General features: G+C 43.5%; 1 protein-coding gene across 5 annotated transcripts in view; it reads right to left on the reverse strand.

The window, feature by feature from the left end:
* Positions 1 to 6,646: 6,646 nt before the first annotated feature.
* Positions 6,647 to 18,423, reverse strand: part of LOC111851984 (MORC family CW-type zinc finger protein 4) — a 28,258-nt gene continuing 16,481 nt past the window's right edge. For 4 of the 5 annotated variants that reach the window (XM_072717175.1, XM_072717173.1, XM_072717176.1 and 1 more), the window contains 8 exons: positions 18,111 to 18,284; positions 16,623 to 16,736; positions 16,233 to 16,310; positions 15,836 to 15,866; positions 15,177 to 15,298; positions 13,654 to 14,218; positions 13,229 to 13,497; positions 6,647 to 7,380 (listed from right to left, as the gene is read on the reverse strand). In XM_072717175.1, coding sequence (XP_072573276.1) covers positions 7,212 to 7,380; positions 13,229 to 13,497; positions 13,654 to 14,218; positions 15,177 to 15,298; positions 15,836 to 15,866; positions 16,233 to 16,310; positions 16,623 to 16,736; positions 18,111 to 18,284 — 1,522 coding nt within the window. In that variant the 3' untranslated portion in view covers positions 6,647 to 7,211. The remainder of the gene's footprint in view (positions 7,381 to 13,228; positions 13,498 to 13,653; positions 14,219 to 15,176; positions 15,299 to 15,835; positions 15,867 to 16,232; positions 16,311 to 16,622; positions 16,737 to 18,110; positions 18,285 to 18,423) is intronic. The other variant, XM_072717174.1, reaches the window with a different exon arrangement.

Genomic DNA, 18,423 nt, shown 5'->3' on the forward strand with positions numbered 1-18,423 from the left:
GGGTCTATGTGGTTTAGCTCATTAGACCTCCAGAGTAGCTACTGGCCCTGGAAGCCCGGCCCAAGACCGCAATTCCCATCAGACAGAGGCTATTGCACTTCCTGGTTCTGTCGTTCGGCCTGTGTGATGGGCCAGCCACATTCAAGAGGTTCAGGGAGCATGTCCTGGCCCACATCCCCTGGACCCAGTGCATCATCTACCTCAATGATCTGCTGGTACATGCTGCTGATTTTGCTGGGACAATGCTGAACTTAAGCACGATGTTTGCTGCGATACACCAGGCAGAATTGCAGTTGAATCTCTGAAAGTGCTCTCTCCTCAAATAACACACTTCATGGGCCATGTCATCAGTGGGGAAAGCATGGCCACTGACCTGGAGAAGATGGTGGGAGTGCGAGGCTGGCTAACTCTGCATACAGTAACAGCTGTGTAGCTTCCTAGGGCTAGCATTGTATTATTGGCACTTTGTGAAGGACTTTGTCAGCATAGTGAAACCCCTGCACCCTCTTACAGGAAAGGGAAGTGGTCTGCCGATGCCCCTGTGCTAGCATATCTGTATCTGTGTCTCCCTTTTATTCTGGACATGCACGCTACTAACGAATGGCTAAGCATGGTGCTATCACAGGCAGAACCCGGAAGGGAGCATGTGGTTGCATACTTCAGTTGAGTAGGCACGAGTGCAACTGCTGTGTGACCTGACAGGAAATATTAGCCATGATACAGGCGTACAGGCAATTCTGTTACTGCTGTTAGAACATTAAATAATTTTTAAATGATACATTCCATGTTGCATCTTAAATCTGGCCAAATATTCTTCAAAAGTGTTTAATAAAAACAATATCACAATGTTGCTGTCCTTTGATATTAATAATATGCTATATTGGGCGCGGGAGATGAGGGGAACTTCTTCAGTGAGGACATGCAGTTCTGCAGCAGGTTCTGCAAACACCTTGCGGAAAACCTGGGTTAATAATCCCATTGAGAACTTGTGGCCAATCCTCAAGAGGCAGGTGGACAAACAAAACCCACAAATTTCAAGCATTGACTATGCAAGAATGGGCTGTCATCAGTCAGGATTTGGCCCAGAAGTTAATTGACAGCATGCCAGGGTGAAGAAGGGTCAACACTGCAAATATGGATTCTTTTAATACACTTAATGTAATTATGAATAAAAGCCTTTGATACTTATGAAATGCTTGTAATTATATTTCAGTATAACTATAGAAACATCTGACAAAAAGATCTACAAACACTGTAGCAGCAAACTTGTGAAATCCAATACTAGTGTTATTGTCAAAACTTTTGGCCACAACTATATTGCAGTCTTTTCCTCACTTAATTGACACCTTAGTCACATTGTCATAGGTAGTATGTATTTTGCAAGCAGAAAATTTCTCTACATGCTTGTGTCTGCACAACACTTGCTCAGTCGCTTGCTTCGTGTTAAATTACTCTCAAAACCTGAACCATGTGCGCATATACACTCGCAAGCAGAAAACTATGGAGCACTAAAATGGTCATTAACACCTCAACTTACGGATTGTCTTAAGATGCACGCAAAAACAGCCTCAAACATGCATATTTCACACGTTTGGTACATGGAAATTATGTGACATCAAGCCGCTTTTAGCGTGTCAGAAACAACAGCTGTAAAAGACACATCAATAAGGTTTCGATTTCATGTCAACATGACATGCAAAAAATTAACAATGTGTTGATTTTTGCCTAGAGGTGGCATTATTTCATGCCTACAGACATAAAAAAAAATGCACGCCTAAAGACGGCAATAATTTACACGTTAATATTTCACACCTACAGACATTATATTTTTCCTTCTACAGACAGCTATGTAACGCCACGTACAGGCAGCATTTTGCAAAGTGTCTTATGACACAGTCAATTGATGTCAATAAAGTTATTATAAATTTCTTCACTGTTTATTATTCTCTGTGGCTTTTATTATGTGCAATGAAATAGACCAGGGTGATAAAATAGATATAACATAATAATTGATACAAAGCATCTACACTACAATATTGCCATGCAAATAAATCAATGAGCCTATGATTACAGTTTAAAAGAAAGCCAATTTCCTTTGTGTCCCAAATCCAGCAGTTTTCTATCTGGTACAACGTCATTATGAACCATGAACACCATCATTAAGTTTGCGTGTGTGTGTTGGTCACAAAAGAGTCAGTTCTATGTGAGCTAGCTCCTTTTTCATAAATGATGGAAGCTGACTCTCATCTAAGAATTTCTTTCTCTTTTCATTCTTTACCTTTGTTATTGTATACAAGGCAGAACAATAGGATGATCTTTTCACCAACTGTTCAATCACAGCCACTCCATGTACTGACTGATTCTGTTGTTTTGCACATTGTAATTTTTAAATATTTTGTTAGGTGGCACACCGTGTTCTGTTTTGAGTGTGAAATGTTTGCAATGGTTTGTGTTTTTGGATAGTATATTTATTATTTTATTTGATATGGACATCACAAGGACCAGATGCACTGTTTAGTGCTTGTAGCAAAATGCGATCTTACAGCCTTCAATACACATGTTTAGTAGTGTTTGCAGTGTTGCCAACTATCACACATCTGGCGTGACACCCATGCTTTCTGACTCCGACGCAAGAAATCTTATAGCAAATCTATATTATTCCATTATAAGCTACTGACTATTTACAAGGCAATACAACTGTTACATGCATGTAGATGAGTGTGCAGACTTGTCTCAAATTGAAAATCTCACACGAGCCAGCTGACCAAATTTGGCAACACTTTGTTTGATGTTTTTACATTAATGATTTAATACCAAATTCTGAACAGTATAAGGTTTGGTCGGCTATAAGTACATTGAATAATTTAAGTGATAAGTACACTGCCCTGCCAAAAAAAAAGTCACCATTTGAATTTTTCGTTGGACTGCCTTTAGCTTTATTATGCCACACATTCGTCATGGTACTGTTTCCATAAGCTTATGCAACATCTCAACATTTTTTTCCATCCAGATTTGCATTCATTTCTCACTAAGATCTTGTATTGATGATCGGTGTGTCGGACCACTCCTTCAGCACATCCCAAAGATTCCTTCAAGGTGCTCCAGTCACCTGGTTAGCAGATCTGTTTCCAAACACGTTCGTTTTTTTTTAGGGCAGCCAGCACTGCTTTTATTTAGCTCACTTTTGAACTTCCTATATTCGTTTTCAGTTTTTAAATCTTCTGCATGACTTGCTCCTACCTTTCCCAGTACACTCTGCATTGCTTTGTAAACATATGCTTTCCGCTCTGATGACTCTAACCCTGTCTCTTGATGCCACATGCTCCCAGCTCTGGCCCAACAGTCTTTTGAGGCCAGAATAATGAGCTTTGGCCCAGATATATTGGCCTGGTACCACTGTTATTTTTGGTGTGAATGAAATGACTGGGGTGGAATTTAAGCTCGGCACAGGTACCAGCCCTAGAGTGAAAGGGCTTTTAATGTAAGACTTCCTTGCTCTGAAATCATGACACATGCTATGATTGCACAACGATAAAATCAGCCAATCTGTCAACTTGACTACAATGTAAAAAATAGCAGTAAAAGTGCTATTTGCTGTGTGTAGGGCTGGGCATCATTCAAAATTTTTCAATACCAGTACCAGAACAATATCTTGATTTTGATACCAGTTCCTGTAAAGTGTTCAACTGAGTTGACTGAGCTGCCCTCTAGGACATCTTGAGACTTTGCGGGATCCCCCTGAAGTGATTGGACAACATAGCCACCCTGTACTTTGGTACTGCAAATGCTGTGCAGAGTATAGGCAGAACCTCTGAGTTCTTCCCAGCTGATTCTGGGTTTCGTCAAGGGTGTGTTCTTGTGCCTACTGTGTTTAATGCTTGCATGGACTGGGTGTTGGACAGGGTCATGGGGTCCAGCAACTGTGGGGCATCATTTAGTGAAAAAAGATTCACTGATCTTGACTTTGCTGATGATGCTGTGATCTTCACAGAGGAAATGGAGGCTCTGACCTGGGCTCTCAAGAGACTGAGTGAGGAGTCTGAGTGTCTGGGCTTGCAAGCGTCCTGGATAAGAACCAAGATCCATGCCTTTAGCCATCAGCAGTGTCTCTGTCTGCAGAGAGAATGTTGACCGCGTCGAGAGGTTCACTTACCTTGGCTGTGACATTCATGTCTCTGGTGAGTCTTCCTATTAAGTCAGTTGACAAATTTGGAGAACATGGGGGCCATGAGGTCATTGGAAAGGGATGTGTGGCGCTCCCAATATCTTTGTAAGAGGACGAAGGTCCAAGTCTTTATAGTCCTGATCCTCCCTGTTTTTCTGAATGGCTGTGAGACATGGACACTATCCAGTGACCTTAGATGAAGATTGGACTCCTTTGGTATGGTGTCTCTTCAGAGTGTTGTTGGGTACTGCTGGTTTGACTTTGTGTCGAATGAGTGGTTTGTCAGGGAGTCCCAAATGAGGCACAGTACCTGCATTGCGAGGGAGCATCACTTACCACACTATGGTCATGTGGTACGATTCCCTGTGAGTGATCTGGCTCGCAGGATCCTCATTGCTGAGGACCTGAGTGGCTGGACCAAGCTAAGGGGACACCCACGTAACACCTGACTGTGGCAGATAAATGGGCAATTCTGGAGGGTGGGATGGGATTGCATGGGGGGGGGGGTCGCTAACCTAGATCCTGAGGTGTTTTTATTCTCTAAGCTGGTGGTGAAATTTAACAAATACATGGGGCTGCGTTCCCTTTGAAGAGAGGTTTAATACTTCCTGCTACACCGTAAAAATTGTCCAGAAATGGTTTGAGGAACATGAAAAAGAGTTCCAGGTGTTGATTTGGTCTCCGAACTCCTCAGATCTCAGTCTTTGAGCATCTGTGGGATGTGGTGCACAAACAAGTCAGATCCATGGAGGCCCCACCTCACAACTTACAGGATGTAAGGGATCTGCTGCTAACATCTTGGTATGAGATACCACAGGACACCTTCAGAGGTCTTGTGGAGTCCATGCATTTTCAAGTCAGAGCTGTTTTGGCAGCACAAGGGTGACATAATGCTATGGCTGATCAGTGGATATAACTACAGCTAACTGCATAAGTAAAGGGTGATATCTGTGCAATTCATGCAACTATGAGGGGAAAGGTCTATTGAATAGGACAGCTATTCCACCTGAGTTACTGCATATCTTTCCTTTATACCTGTCATCAGGTGTACTTATATTGAATAAATAAATATCACAGATTTGAGATGACTCATGTAATGACTGAACATAGCTGAACATCAAGCACCTATTCATCTTAAAATTAATACTTATTTAATACTTTTTCTAGTGTACACTGGAGTAGGAGATACTACCTTTTATTTGTCATAGAGAATAGTACTTTGCAAACATCTTAGGCAATATAAGAAAATGATGCTTAAATGATCTTCATGTTGGAGTAAAATTATCATATTGTGTCATATCATGTCAAAGTGTGTCAGCTTACACCTAAAGTCACCCCAGTATTTGTGCCAACCATCCAATACACCAGGGTTCAACTCTGGACCTCGATTCCAAATCCAGGCCATGTTTTCAGTTCTCCCAGGTAGTTAGTTTAATAATTACTGATTCTGATTGGTCAGAGGCTTCACACCTGACTGACAGGTAAAGGAAGGCTGGAAAACCAGCAGTGCTCAGACCTCGAGGACCGTGAGTTGAATAACCCTGCAATACACCAATGTATTTTTTAAACTCGACTACTATCCCACCTTGTTTGCCTAATCAATACCTCATTAAGGTTACACATTAAGTTAATTAAGTAAGCTGGTAACAAAATTTAATAAATACACAGGGCTTTATTCCCCTTGAGGAGAGGTTTAGGAACAAAAATGGCCATCCAGATATTAATAACTTTTTGTAGAAAGGAACAGAATTTCTTCTTATTTTTTAATGTTTTATTCTTAACCTGCATATATTCTAATGCTAAATTGTGTTTTTGAACAAAGATACAATTATTACCAAGATAAATAGCATTAAGCATGTTCTTTGCCTAAAACTTTGACACAGTACCACATAAATAAAATAGGTAGAATTGATTTGCCATGATCAGTTAGAAATTTGTTCTGCTCCTACTGGAAACTCACATCTATAAAAGTCTGTAATATTGTTTAAAGTGTTTACTACAAGCCTTGTATTTGTAAAGAGAGAGTTCCATCCATCCATCCATAATCGAAACCGCTTAATCCCAACTGGGGTCGCGGGGCCTATCCTGGGAACAAGGGGCGCAGGCAGGAACAAGGGGCGCAGGCAGGAACCAACCCTGGGCAGATGCCAACACACTGCAGGGCGCACACACACAGCTACACTCACATGCACACAATTACAGGGCCAATTTAGACTTGCCAATCAACCTGCCCTGCACGCTTTTGGACCGTGGAAGGAAACTGGAGCCCCCGGCAGAAACCCACGTGAACATAGGGAGAGCGTGCAAACTCCACACAGAAAGGACCTACGCCCGACCAGAGAGGGTTCCCTGTGTTTGAATGACATACCTCTAGGAGTACCTAAGCTGATTGTATCGGTAATATTGGTAGTTTGAGGCGCCATGCCTGTCCATAAAAAATACATTTAAAGGAAAATAACTGTTGTACAGAAAGTTGAGATATTTCACCAAAATCATGACTTTATATTTAAGAACTGATGGTACTGATAGTAATTGCATAAGACGACTAAAAATGCACAAAGCTCAAAAGCAAAATTAAAATCTACGGATGTGCTTCAACTTTCAAAATAGTCATGGGTAAAGAACCAGACGAACGCATTTCCAATGACTGGGTCATTTGACAGCTACGCCAGGCTACAATACACTTTTGTCTTGCAGTGTTTTTTTGAAGGTGTACTTGGATGATGTTTCTTAATGCTTTCATAATATTAACATCTCCGAACAGCATATGATGATTTAATAATTTGAAAATAAGTGTGATAAATCCCTGCGACCCAGTCTAGAAAAGTGGTTGAAATTGTTATAAATGCCCTTGAAATCATCACTATCTTTTATAAAGCAAGAGATAATAAAAAATGCATTCTCAGATTTCTGGAGAGTCTTTGCAGTTTCATTTCTACTCATTACATTGTAAATTTGACAAAGGAATGGAATTTGGAGGTATGACACTGATGCAGTACCATTTGTATGTTCCCATCATTGTCATAGCTGCCATGATGGTTGCAATTTAGTTCTGCAGACCTGACTGAAGTCCATTAGCCTCAATTATCTGTCGAAGGATGTTGTCCACATCATCAGTGTCATAGCTGATATCCTGCAGGTCAAGGTGGGGCAGAATTGAGGAAAGCAGGGAGACCACGTTTTGCCTGACTTCATGCAGATTTTTCAGGGTGATGCTGAGGAACATGAGAGAGGGAAGACAAAACATTCCAAGTGAAATTCAGGAAAGCTGTGACATACAAATATTGGTTAAAATATTATTTCAGGTAAAATTTGATGGCAAGTGCACAACACACCACAAAAATGGAATAGCAAGCCTTGTTTTGTGCATCATAAGATGATTTCATATGGACCCTAAGAAATAGAGAATAATTCCCATTTTCCAAAAATCATTTTCCATTTTTGCACTGAAAGTTTATTGAAAGTAGAATTTTTGCATTGTTAAATATTTCTAATCTTCATACCTATGCCAGTTGCATGTAGTTATGACTGTAGACTGCCAAGATTCAATATTTGTTGTCAAATATTAAGTACACAATGTACTAAAAGACAATGAAATTCTTACTCGTCTCTCCTCGCAGCCTGACACATAAAAGCTACCCTTGAAAAACTACTTTGAAACTACAGCTTCAAACTTCTACTTGAACCAGTAGTCTCTGTGCTGGCAAAGCCACTTCACTAATAATCACAATAAAACCTAGCTCACCCTGTAGAATGAAAAAGTGCAGAATAGTATGCTACTGTAACTTCTGAAGATGTATTATTTGGTATCTACCACAGAACTGTGAATAATTTATGAAATTAATTAACTTTGCAATCATTATATAACCTACAAGCATTAAATACTTGAGTGCAAAGCATTTTATCCAGGGCTAAAAATCTGTTGAAAATTAAGCTAAGTAAGATAGAAGTCGGAATATCCAAAACAAATTCTGCCAATAAGTGTGATACAGACGCTCCTCTACTTACGAACTTTCAGACATACGAACAAAGAGGATTGAACATCCAAATTGTGTTCATTAGGCTCCCACAGCATCACATTTTGTTCTGCGCGCCAATTCCGCCTAGTATGAATTCTGGCCGCTACTCCAGCTGCGCAGCAGCGTAGCGTGCGTATTCTCAGCATCCCAGTTCTTTGTACTTGCGTATCAGTAAGACGTGCTTTCTTTAGATTATTTTTGTTTTATGTATCATTAGTATGCATGTAATGATGAATCGCGAATCGGTTAAACATCGATGTAAATGTATGACGATTTAAACCGGCTGATGTGGAAAATGAATCACTACTTTTGGAGTACTTCACGGTACTTTAACAGAAAACTGGTGTAATATTACATTTGATTTCACGACGTCAGTTCGACATCAGATGTCGTACGTTAGTTTTCGGTTTTGACAGAACGCGAGATGGCGAGGGAATTTGAAATTAAGGACCCCCCGATCATAAATCGGCGGCGTGGCATTTTAGCTTTCCCGTAATCACAAACGAAAACAGCGAGAAAAAACAGACAACAGACAAGACAAAAACTGCATGCAAACATTGTAAAAGACTGATAACATACACAAATAGCACAACGAACATGTTTTAGCAAGTCCACCGGCAGCACAGTGAGCCCAATTCACCACCGCCAGAGCGAAGATTATTAAAAGGGCAAACCACGCTAAAAAGCTGCACATGCAAACCTTAGTTTATTTGGTAACGCTTTATATTAAGTGCACCTTCATAATGCATTCATTATGCATTTATAAAACATTTAGTGCACCTTCATAATGCATTCATAGAAAATTCATAAGCAGCATGCAAGTGCACTTTGACATACTAACATCCCTTAACCTTTAATACACATTAACAACAAACATTACCTGATGATACAATTATAATGTTTATTATTATTATATAATGTTTGTTATTAATGTATATTACAGCTGTTAAGGGATGTTCTTAGGATGTAAAGGTATACATGCATGATGTTTATGAATGATTTATGAATACAATACAATATAATGATTTATGAATGCAATATAAAAGCATTATGAAGGTGCAGTTAATGTAAAGCATTACCGTTTATTTATAATATTTGAAGATTTTTTAAAATTTTCCATCCATCCATCATCTGCTGCTTGTCCGGGGTTCGGGTGGCGGGGGTAGCAGCTTCAGTAGAGGCACCCAGACCTCCCTCTCCCCAGCTAACCCCACCAGCTCCTCGGGGGGGACACCGAGGCGTTCCCAGGCCAGCCGAGAGATATAATCCCTCCAGCGAGTCCTGGGCCTGCCCCGGGGCCTCCTCCCTGTAGGACAGGCATGGAAAACCTCCCCGGGTAGCCACCCAGGAGGCATCCGCACCAGATGTCCAAACCACCTCAACTGGCTCCTTTCGACGTGAAGAAGCAGCGGTTCTACTCTGAGGCCCTCCCGGATATCCGAACTTCTCACCCTATCCCTAAGGGAAAGCCCAGACACCCTGCGGAGAAACCTCATTTCGGCCGCTTGTATTCGCGATCTCGTTCTTTCGGTCATTACCCATAGCTCATGACCATAGGTGAGGGTAGGGACAAAGATGGACCAATAGATCGAGAGCTTGGCTTTTTGGCTCAGTTCTTTCTTAGCCACGACGGACCGGTTAAGCGCCTGCAGAACTGCAGACGCCGCTCCGATCCGTCTATCCAGCTCCCGATCTCGCCTACCCTCACTCGTGAACAAGACCCCGAGATACTTAAACTCCTCCACTTGAGGCAGTACGTCTTCCCCAACCCGAAGAGGGCAAACCACCCGTTTCCGGCTGAGAACCATGGTCTCGGACTTGGAGGTGCTAATCCTCATCCCTGCCGCTTCGCACTCGGCTGCGAACCGCCCCAGTGCCTGCTGGAGATCCCCAGCAGATGAAGCCAACAGGACATCGTCTGCAAAAAGCAGCGAGGCAATCCTGAGGTCACCAAACTGGACACCCTCGACGCCTTGGCTGCGCCTAGAAATCCTGTCCATAAATATGATAAACAGGACCGATGACAAAGGGCAGCCCTGGCGGAGCCCAACACGCACCTGGAACACGTCCGACTTATCGCCGGCAATGCGGACCAAGCTTCTGCTCCGTTCGTACAGGGACTGGATCGCCCACAACAGTGGACCCCGAACCCCATACTCTCGAAGCACCCCCCACAGAGCACCTCGGGGAACCCGGTCGTAAGCCTTTTCCAAATCCACAAAACACATGTAGACTGGATAGGCAAACTCCCAGGCCCCCTCCAGTACCCTTGCAAGGGTATAAAGCTGGTCCAGTGTTCCACGACCAGGACGAAAACCGCATTGTTCCTCCTGAATCCGAGATTCGACTATCGATCTCACCCTCCTCTCCAGTACCCTGGAATAGACCTTCCCAGGGAGGCTGAGAAGTGTGATCCCCCTATAGTTGGAACACACCCTCCGGTCCCCTTTCTTAAATAAGGGAACCACCACCCCGGTCTGCCAATCCAGCGGCACTGTCCCTGACCTCCACGCACTGTTGAGAAGGCGTGTCAGCCACGACAGCCCCACAACATCTAGAGCCTTCAGGTACTCCGGGCGGATCTCGTCCACCCCCGGGGCCCGGCCACCACGGAGTTGTTTAACCGCCGCGGCCACCTCAGCCTCAGTGATGGGCAAGCCCCCCCCAGCACCCTCGGACTCTGTGCCCTCAGATGTCTCAAAGGCAGTATGCGTAGATGTATCTGAGGCAGGGTTGAGGAGGTCCTCAAAGTATTCCTTCCACCTCAGGATGATGTCCCCAGGTGAGGTCAACAGCCCCCCCCCCCCACTACAAATAGTAGGAACCAGGAGCTGCTTCCCCCTCCTGATACTCCGTATGGTTTGCCAGAACCTTTTTGAGGCCGACCGAAAGTCACTTTCCATGGCCTCACCGAACTCCTCCCACGCCCGGGTTTTTGCTTCTGCGACCGCCCGAGCCGCGTTCCACCTGGCCCGCCGGTACCCATCAGCTGCCTCCGGAGACCCCCGGGCTAATAATTCCCGGTAAGCCTCCTTCTTCAGCTTCACGGCCCCCCTCACCTCTGGTGTCCACCATCGGGTACGGGGGTTACCGCCACGACAGGCACCGACCACCCTGCAGCCACAGCTCCGTACGGCCACTTCCACAATGGAGGTCCGGAACAGTGTCCATTCGGACTCAATGTCCCCTACCTCCCCCGGCATGCAGTCGGAATTCTGCCGGAGGCACGAGTTAAAGCTCCAGCGAACAGGAGCCTCTGCTAGACGTTCCCAGCAGACCCTCACTATGCGCTTGGGCCTACCAGGTCTGACCGGCTTCCTCCCCCGCCACCTGAGCCAACTCATCACCAGGTGGTGATCAGTTGACAGCTCTGCCCCTCTCCTTACCCGAGTGTCCATGACAGAGGGCCGCAGATCAGTTGATACGATTATAAAATCGATCATCGACCTGTAGCCCCGGGCTTGTTCGTACCATGTCCACTTATGGACACCCTTATGCTCGAACATGGTGTTCGTTATGGACAAACCATGCATTGCACAGAAGTCCAATAACAGAACACCACTCGGATTCAGATCAGGGAGGCCGTTCCTCCCAATCACCCCCTTCCAGGTCACACTGTCATTGCCCACGTGAGCGTTGAAGTCCCCCAGCAAAACGATGGAATCCCCCCGCGGCACGCCAAATAGCATACCGCTAAGGGAATCCAAGAAGGCCGGGTACTCCTTACTGACATTCGGCGCATAAGCGCAGATGACAGCTAGAGACCTATCCCCGACCCGAAGGCGCAGGGAAACAGCCCTCTCGTTCACCGGGGTAAACTCCGATGTTAATGCACTGAGCTGTGGGGCCACCAATAGCCCCACCCCAGCCCGGCGTCGCTCACCCGCCGCAACTCCAGAGTAAAAGAGCGTCCAGCCCCTCTCCAGGAGATTGGTTCCAGAACCCAAGCTATGCGTTAAGGTGAGCCCGACTATATCTAGTCGATACCTCTCAACCTCACGCACAAGCTCAGGCTCCTTCCCCACCAGAGAGGTGACATTCCATGTCCCGAAAGCCAGTTTTGTCAGCCGGGGATCGGACCGCCAGGGCCTCCCTTGGCCGCCACCCGATCCACAATGCACCGAACCCCTGACATTCCCCTTGCGGGTGGTGGGCCCACCTGGGGACAGTCCCGCGTGCCTCTTTCGGGCTGTGCCCGGCCGGGCCCCACGGGCCAAGGCCCGGCCACCAGGCGCTCGCCAACGGGCCCCTCCCCCAGGCCTGGCTCCAGGGTGGGGCCCCGGTGACCCTAGTCCGGGCGAGGGAAACGGGACTTTGATCTTTAACTTTTTCATGGGTTCTTTCGGATTGCTCTTTGTCTGGCCCCTCCCCTGGGACCTTTTTGCCTTGGGAGACCCTACCAGGGGCTATTGCCCCCGACAACCTACAGTAGCCCCCAGGTTCACGGAGGCACGCAAACCCCTCCACCACGATAAGATGGCAATCCACCTTTTGTTTCGGGATTTTTTTTTAAACAGTATTTTATTCAATTTCAGTTGCACTGTTTAGAAGAGGACACGTTTTCCACAGTTTAGAAAGATAAAGGAATATTTTTGAATAAATTTGACTGCAGCTCATTCTGTTAAAAAATCGTATTGTGAATCGTGAATCATGTCGAATCGTGAGTTGAGTGTATTATCCCTAATCATTAGTAATGTTCTCTTATCCTAAAACACATGTATTGACATTATATCATACTTACTTATGCATGCAGATTTGAGTACCCTGATTTTGAATAAAATGATGCTGAATAACGACTTACAAACATTTCAAGTCATGAACGGCCATTCGGAATGTATCTCGTTCGTAAGTAAAGGAGCATCTGTATAAATATAAAAAAGATGTAGTTCTACAGTAAATTAAACTGATAAATGGGTGAGAGGCTGACAACAAAAGGCTGATAATGGATGCAAAGAGGAAATGATCAGACAGGGAAGCACGAGTGTCAGAGCTAGTGGCATTATGAGGAAAGACAATCTGTGGATGTATTACTGTCCTCCCCAACCTTTCATTGGTGTTAAACAGCATGCTTGTGCTCTGGTCTTGGGTGTCCTTCTGAGTGAGCCTCTTCTCATCCTGCCTCTGTCTGCTGCCCAGATCCTGTTCTTCACCCTGCAATCTATCTATCTTAGCCTCCAGGTCATGCAACTGCAGCTTTTTCCCCCAGCAGAATCCCTGGGGCCCCGACAACTGATCCTGTAGAAGGAGCAGTTCCTGGTGCTCTTTCTCCCATGCCTCTTGTACCTGCATATATCTCTGCTGCAATTCTGATACCTGTGGGAAAAGAAAAGCCACATGGCACTTTGACACTGGAAAACAATGCAATATATTGTTAATCATGTTCAACATAAATTCATTTTGTCAGATGACAGCAAATGAGTGTGTTTACTGTCTATGTTTTGTCAAAACGAAGGTGGTCTCTGGTTTTACCTCTTTCTTGTACTTATCTCGCTCTGTAGCCAAGGATAACAACTTTTCAGTATCCTCATTCAACCGCTGACTCAGCAGCTGTTTATCATGATTAGGCATATCCAAGGCAGGTGGGTGGCAGGACTCATCCCTATTAGGACTGCGATTAAGGGGGGCATTTCCCAGAATCCTGCGCAGCTTGTCTGCCTCCCTCTCCAGTTGTGCTAGCCTTTGGCACATTGCTACCGAGTCCATGCCCTCTGAGGAGAAGGGAACTGGAGTCTGATCCTCTGTTCTGCTGAGTGGGGGTACCATGACTGTTTGGGTTGGAGCAGGGGCATGAGCCCAGGTCAAGGCTGAAGCAAACTTATTTTGATCCTTTTTAGTCATATCAACTGGTGTGACCTGCTTTCCAAAAAAGACCACACCTGTATCATCAGCCTCTCCCTCTATCTCTCCCGTGTCAATTCTCTCCACATCCCCATCGCCTTTTTTTTCTCCCTCTGTGTCTTTGTCCTTCTGAATTTCTGTCACACAGCATTTCCTTTTTTCCATTGAATTTTCAGAATAAGTTGCTTTCCTCTTTCTGCAAAAAGTAAATGAACAGATGCAAGTGTTAGCCTTGAAATTTTTTTTATGGTTCTAATATAACAGAATTATCATGTCAAGGTAGCTACAGGTATTGGACAGTTACTTAAAAATAAATTAAACAACTTGCTTTATATGACGCAATGGATAGAATGTGGACTAAAACAGCGGCATTTCTAGCTATATGAAAGATCAGGGGCTAAGTCAAGTTTACCTGTGGTTTGACTTTTTTCTTTTTTGAAGGAAGATTGGCATCGGACTAAAATACACAGGGCTACACCCCGGGTGATCAGACCTAACGATGCCCATGAACTAAAAGCAATTATTGCTGGTAGTATTTTGTAAATGACAAATGACTTTTCCTTATTTCAATAAAAAAAGTATAGTTTGATGCCCGCTAATCTTTTGAGCTGAGTTTCTTCTAAATTTGTTTACGCAGGCAATGCAAATTCTTGCCTTCCAAAGTAAAAAGAAATAAAAACCTGAATGGCATGCTCCCCATGGTTAGAAGATTGATGGATGAATGCAAGGTTTGTTTTAATGAATATAGGGAAATGTAACATTACAATCCTTAAAAGATCATACTGTATCTGCAATTATGAATCGGCATAGATTTCTACTTGTTGCTCCATCTAGTGGTAAAATTGGGTATGCTGGAAGAAAATTGACTGGAAGCCTGGTGTGACAGATTTGTTATTTTAAAATCATTGTATGTGTTACCTGCCAGTCGTTCTGTGGTTTTTGTATATGTGCTTGTGTTCCCTCTGCTTATCCTCATGTGTAGTTCTAGCCCTTGTCTATCCTCGTGTAAGCAACCTGCCTTTGTTTTGACCTCTCATGATCCCTTTGTTTAGTGTGTGTTGGAGTTCAGTTTGAACAAACTTCCAGTTTGTCTGTAAGCCGCACTGTGGATCATCCTTTTACCAGGCCTTGACATGACACACATTAATAAGTACCTGCACAGTGATGTGACATCTTCTTCAGCATTAGGGAGCTGGCAGTCAGACTCTGACTCCTCTACTTCAGGAATTTCTGCGTGGTCACTGACGGGTGACAGGCTACAATGATCCTTCCCCTTCTAAAATAATACACATGGTTCTTGCTGACGTGGCTACAAAGTTTGTAAAACTCCATGAATCAAGTTTTAAAAAAACTTATGGATATAAAAGAATGCATGTAACATCTACAAATGTGTACAAATAAGGTTTATGTTTATAACGCTTGAGTGGTATCTCAATCTTCATATTGTTATTATACCACAGTACACAGCATTTTGATGGTTTCGGTTGATTTTGTTTTGGCTGATTTTCAAAAGTAACAGTATTCGGTATCATGAAATCTTGGTGATAAAATATGTGATATATTGGTGATATATATGTACACACACACACACACACACACACACACACACAGACACTCACACACATACACACACACACAGACACACAAAGTACCGTGAAGAAGTACAGAAGACTATCAAAATGTTATTTTCACGCATGGGTGTGTGCTTTTTTGCCCACCTCCTATCAATGGACCCTTATTTGCACTAGTACCACAAATTTCTACCTACATATACATATGCATTAGAAGAAGTCTGATACACAAGCTTACTCACCTCCTGCAATCTGTTTTTTCTTTCTTTTTCCCTATAGGCAGAAAACTGTAAGACACTGGCCATTTCAATTAGACTTCTGGAGACTAAACTGATATTCAGTTTGGATCTATTCAGAAAACCACAGTATAGCGAGGAAGTCTGTACACCACAACACATTATATTATTTTAGCAGATTTATCCAAAATGACATATAACTGAGAAATCAGGGTCAACCATTCCCTGCAGCAATTAAGCTTAAAGCCCTTTCTCATGGGCTTAGCAGTGCAATCACTTTGCTGATCACAGGCTTCGAACCGATAAGCTTTCAATGATGAGCAGAAACTCCTAACCCAAAGCACTACACAATTCAGCTGGAAAAGTAAGATAAATGTTCCCAAGCATAGGTATGCAACATTACTGTTTTTTAGATGCTTTCTGGTAACTTGGTGTCAACTCATCATCACTCTCATCTGCTTCTTCTGGAAATAAGCAGCTTCTGTAAAATACACCAATGGGTACTGTATAGGTTTGCACAGATCAGCATGCTAGGAAGGAAAGAAACCATTCTCACATCAGAATACTTTAACAAATCCCAGCTAACCCTGACTACACCAACTCTTGAGATTTAAAGATCAAGTGTGTGCAAATCTGACAAAAAAATCTTATTTTGGTAAAATTTGCTGTACTGTCTTCTGTGTTTCTGTCCTTTACAAGTGGCAGACTTTCACCATAAAAACACTTAAACCAGACACTGTCATATGCAACCAATATAGCACGTATGTAATTATATAATTTGCATACAGTTTACCTAAAGCAAGAGGTAGGGTGCTGACTGCATGTCCATTTTTCTGGTAATGCGATCACCCCTGGTGGCAACCTTCTCCACTTCAGACAGTCCTCACACTGAATCCAGCGCAAAGCCCTGGAACAAAAAATCATATACTTCACGCTTAATGACTGAGTTTTGTTCCTACTACTAGGTCGTTAAGTGAATTGGTTGATAAATGAGGAGCCGCCCCTTACCGATATTTCAAGCATACTTTACTGGTAGTGGGTTTGTGTCAACTGTCTTTAGATATTGTTTTAATGTCACCTTTGCACCATTTATAACATTTTAGATTATTTATAAATGTTTATACAGTAGTGTACTGTATAGTCTAATCAACGGAATAGAGGAAATCAGCTCTAATATACAGTACTGAGGTTTGCATACTGTAAATACAGGTGATAGTTTTAATTTATTCTGGATAAAGAAAAGGTCTAAAGGAAACTACAGCTTGAAAATTTTGTTATAATCTCGATTATTTCATAAAATTGGTTAACAAAAATTTCTGCTACTTCTACGTCCATGCTTGCCAACTCAACTGATGCTCCGATTATGCAGGCTGAATCTCCAAAAATACAATTTATAGACAAAATACGTACAGTAGTCTCGGACATTGCGAATGCTAGTGTAGCGAATACCGACTGAATACAGGAACGAGACTGAGACCAAGAAAAGGTGATGCAAGATGAGATGTTTGACGATGAGATGCCATGCTTCCGTTTCCAAGATAAGAAGTTCTCGTGCAGCATACAATACTGAGAGGTTGGAGAGCTGGTTTAATTCCAGGCGGTCATTAAATAGATAGGTTGTTAAGTAAGCAGCGTCTGTATTAAAAACCTCAAGCAGGTAATATGATATATATACAAATAACATATACTGGCATCCCAGGCTTGTGCCCTAAGCTGCCTGGGACAGGCTCCAGGCCCCGAGTGACCCTGACCTGGACAAGTGGTTGCAAGATCACGAGCAGATATGCATAAGAAAACCACAGAGCTAAAGTACAATTCAAATGCTCTCCCTCATACGCACATCATCTGGCTATTGGCAAAATGTAGGTCTGCATCAACACAGGGTCAGTGTGAAATAAGCCATCTAACCATTTTCTGTACCTGCTTGTCCTATGCAGGGCTGTGAGGGGTCTGGAGACTATGGGCGTAAGGCTGGAAATAAACCTGGATGGGGCGCCAACCCACTGCAGGGCACGCACACCTACGGGCAATTTGGTAACTCAAATTCACCTTAGTGTGTTTTTGGACTGTGGGGGGAAACCACAGAACCCCTCACAATGACACAGGGAAAACACAAAAACTCCATGAACACAGAGCCAGGGTGGAGAACTTAACCCAGGTCCCAGAGGTGTGAGCCAACGGTGCCAACCACTGCACAACTGTGCCGCCCTGTGAGATGTTCATCTTTGTAAAATCAGCAGATGTAGACAATCCCAGCCATCTTTGTTCTCATAATACTTACTCCTCTTCTTCCTCGTCCTGCTCTCCCTCGTCTTCATATTTTTCATCCTCTCTGTTTATACCTTCTTTCTTGGTTTTTCTTGCCAAGGCCCGGAGTGTTTTCTCTTTGTTTTTTTGTTCTCTTTTTTTCTTCCAGTAGTCATTGAGTTTCATACCCAGTGCTGCCAGTGTCAGTCTGAGGTAAAAGGCATGCGGATTATAATTATGGTCCATCCAGTAATTATTTTGACTGCTAATACTAATAGACAATATTTTTGCATAAACAAAAGGAATTTCAACACAGTCCATCAATATTTCAAACTCCAAACAATTAA

The sequence above is a fragment of the Paramormyrops kingsleyae genome, chromosome 10 (assembly GCF_048594095.1).
Source record: "Paramormyrops kingsleyae isolate MSU_618 chromosome 10, PKINGS_0.4, whole genome shotgun sequence".
NCBI lineage: Eukaryota > Metazoa > Chordata > Actinopteri > Osteoglossiformes > Mormyridae > Paramormyrops > Paramormyrops kingsleyae.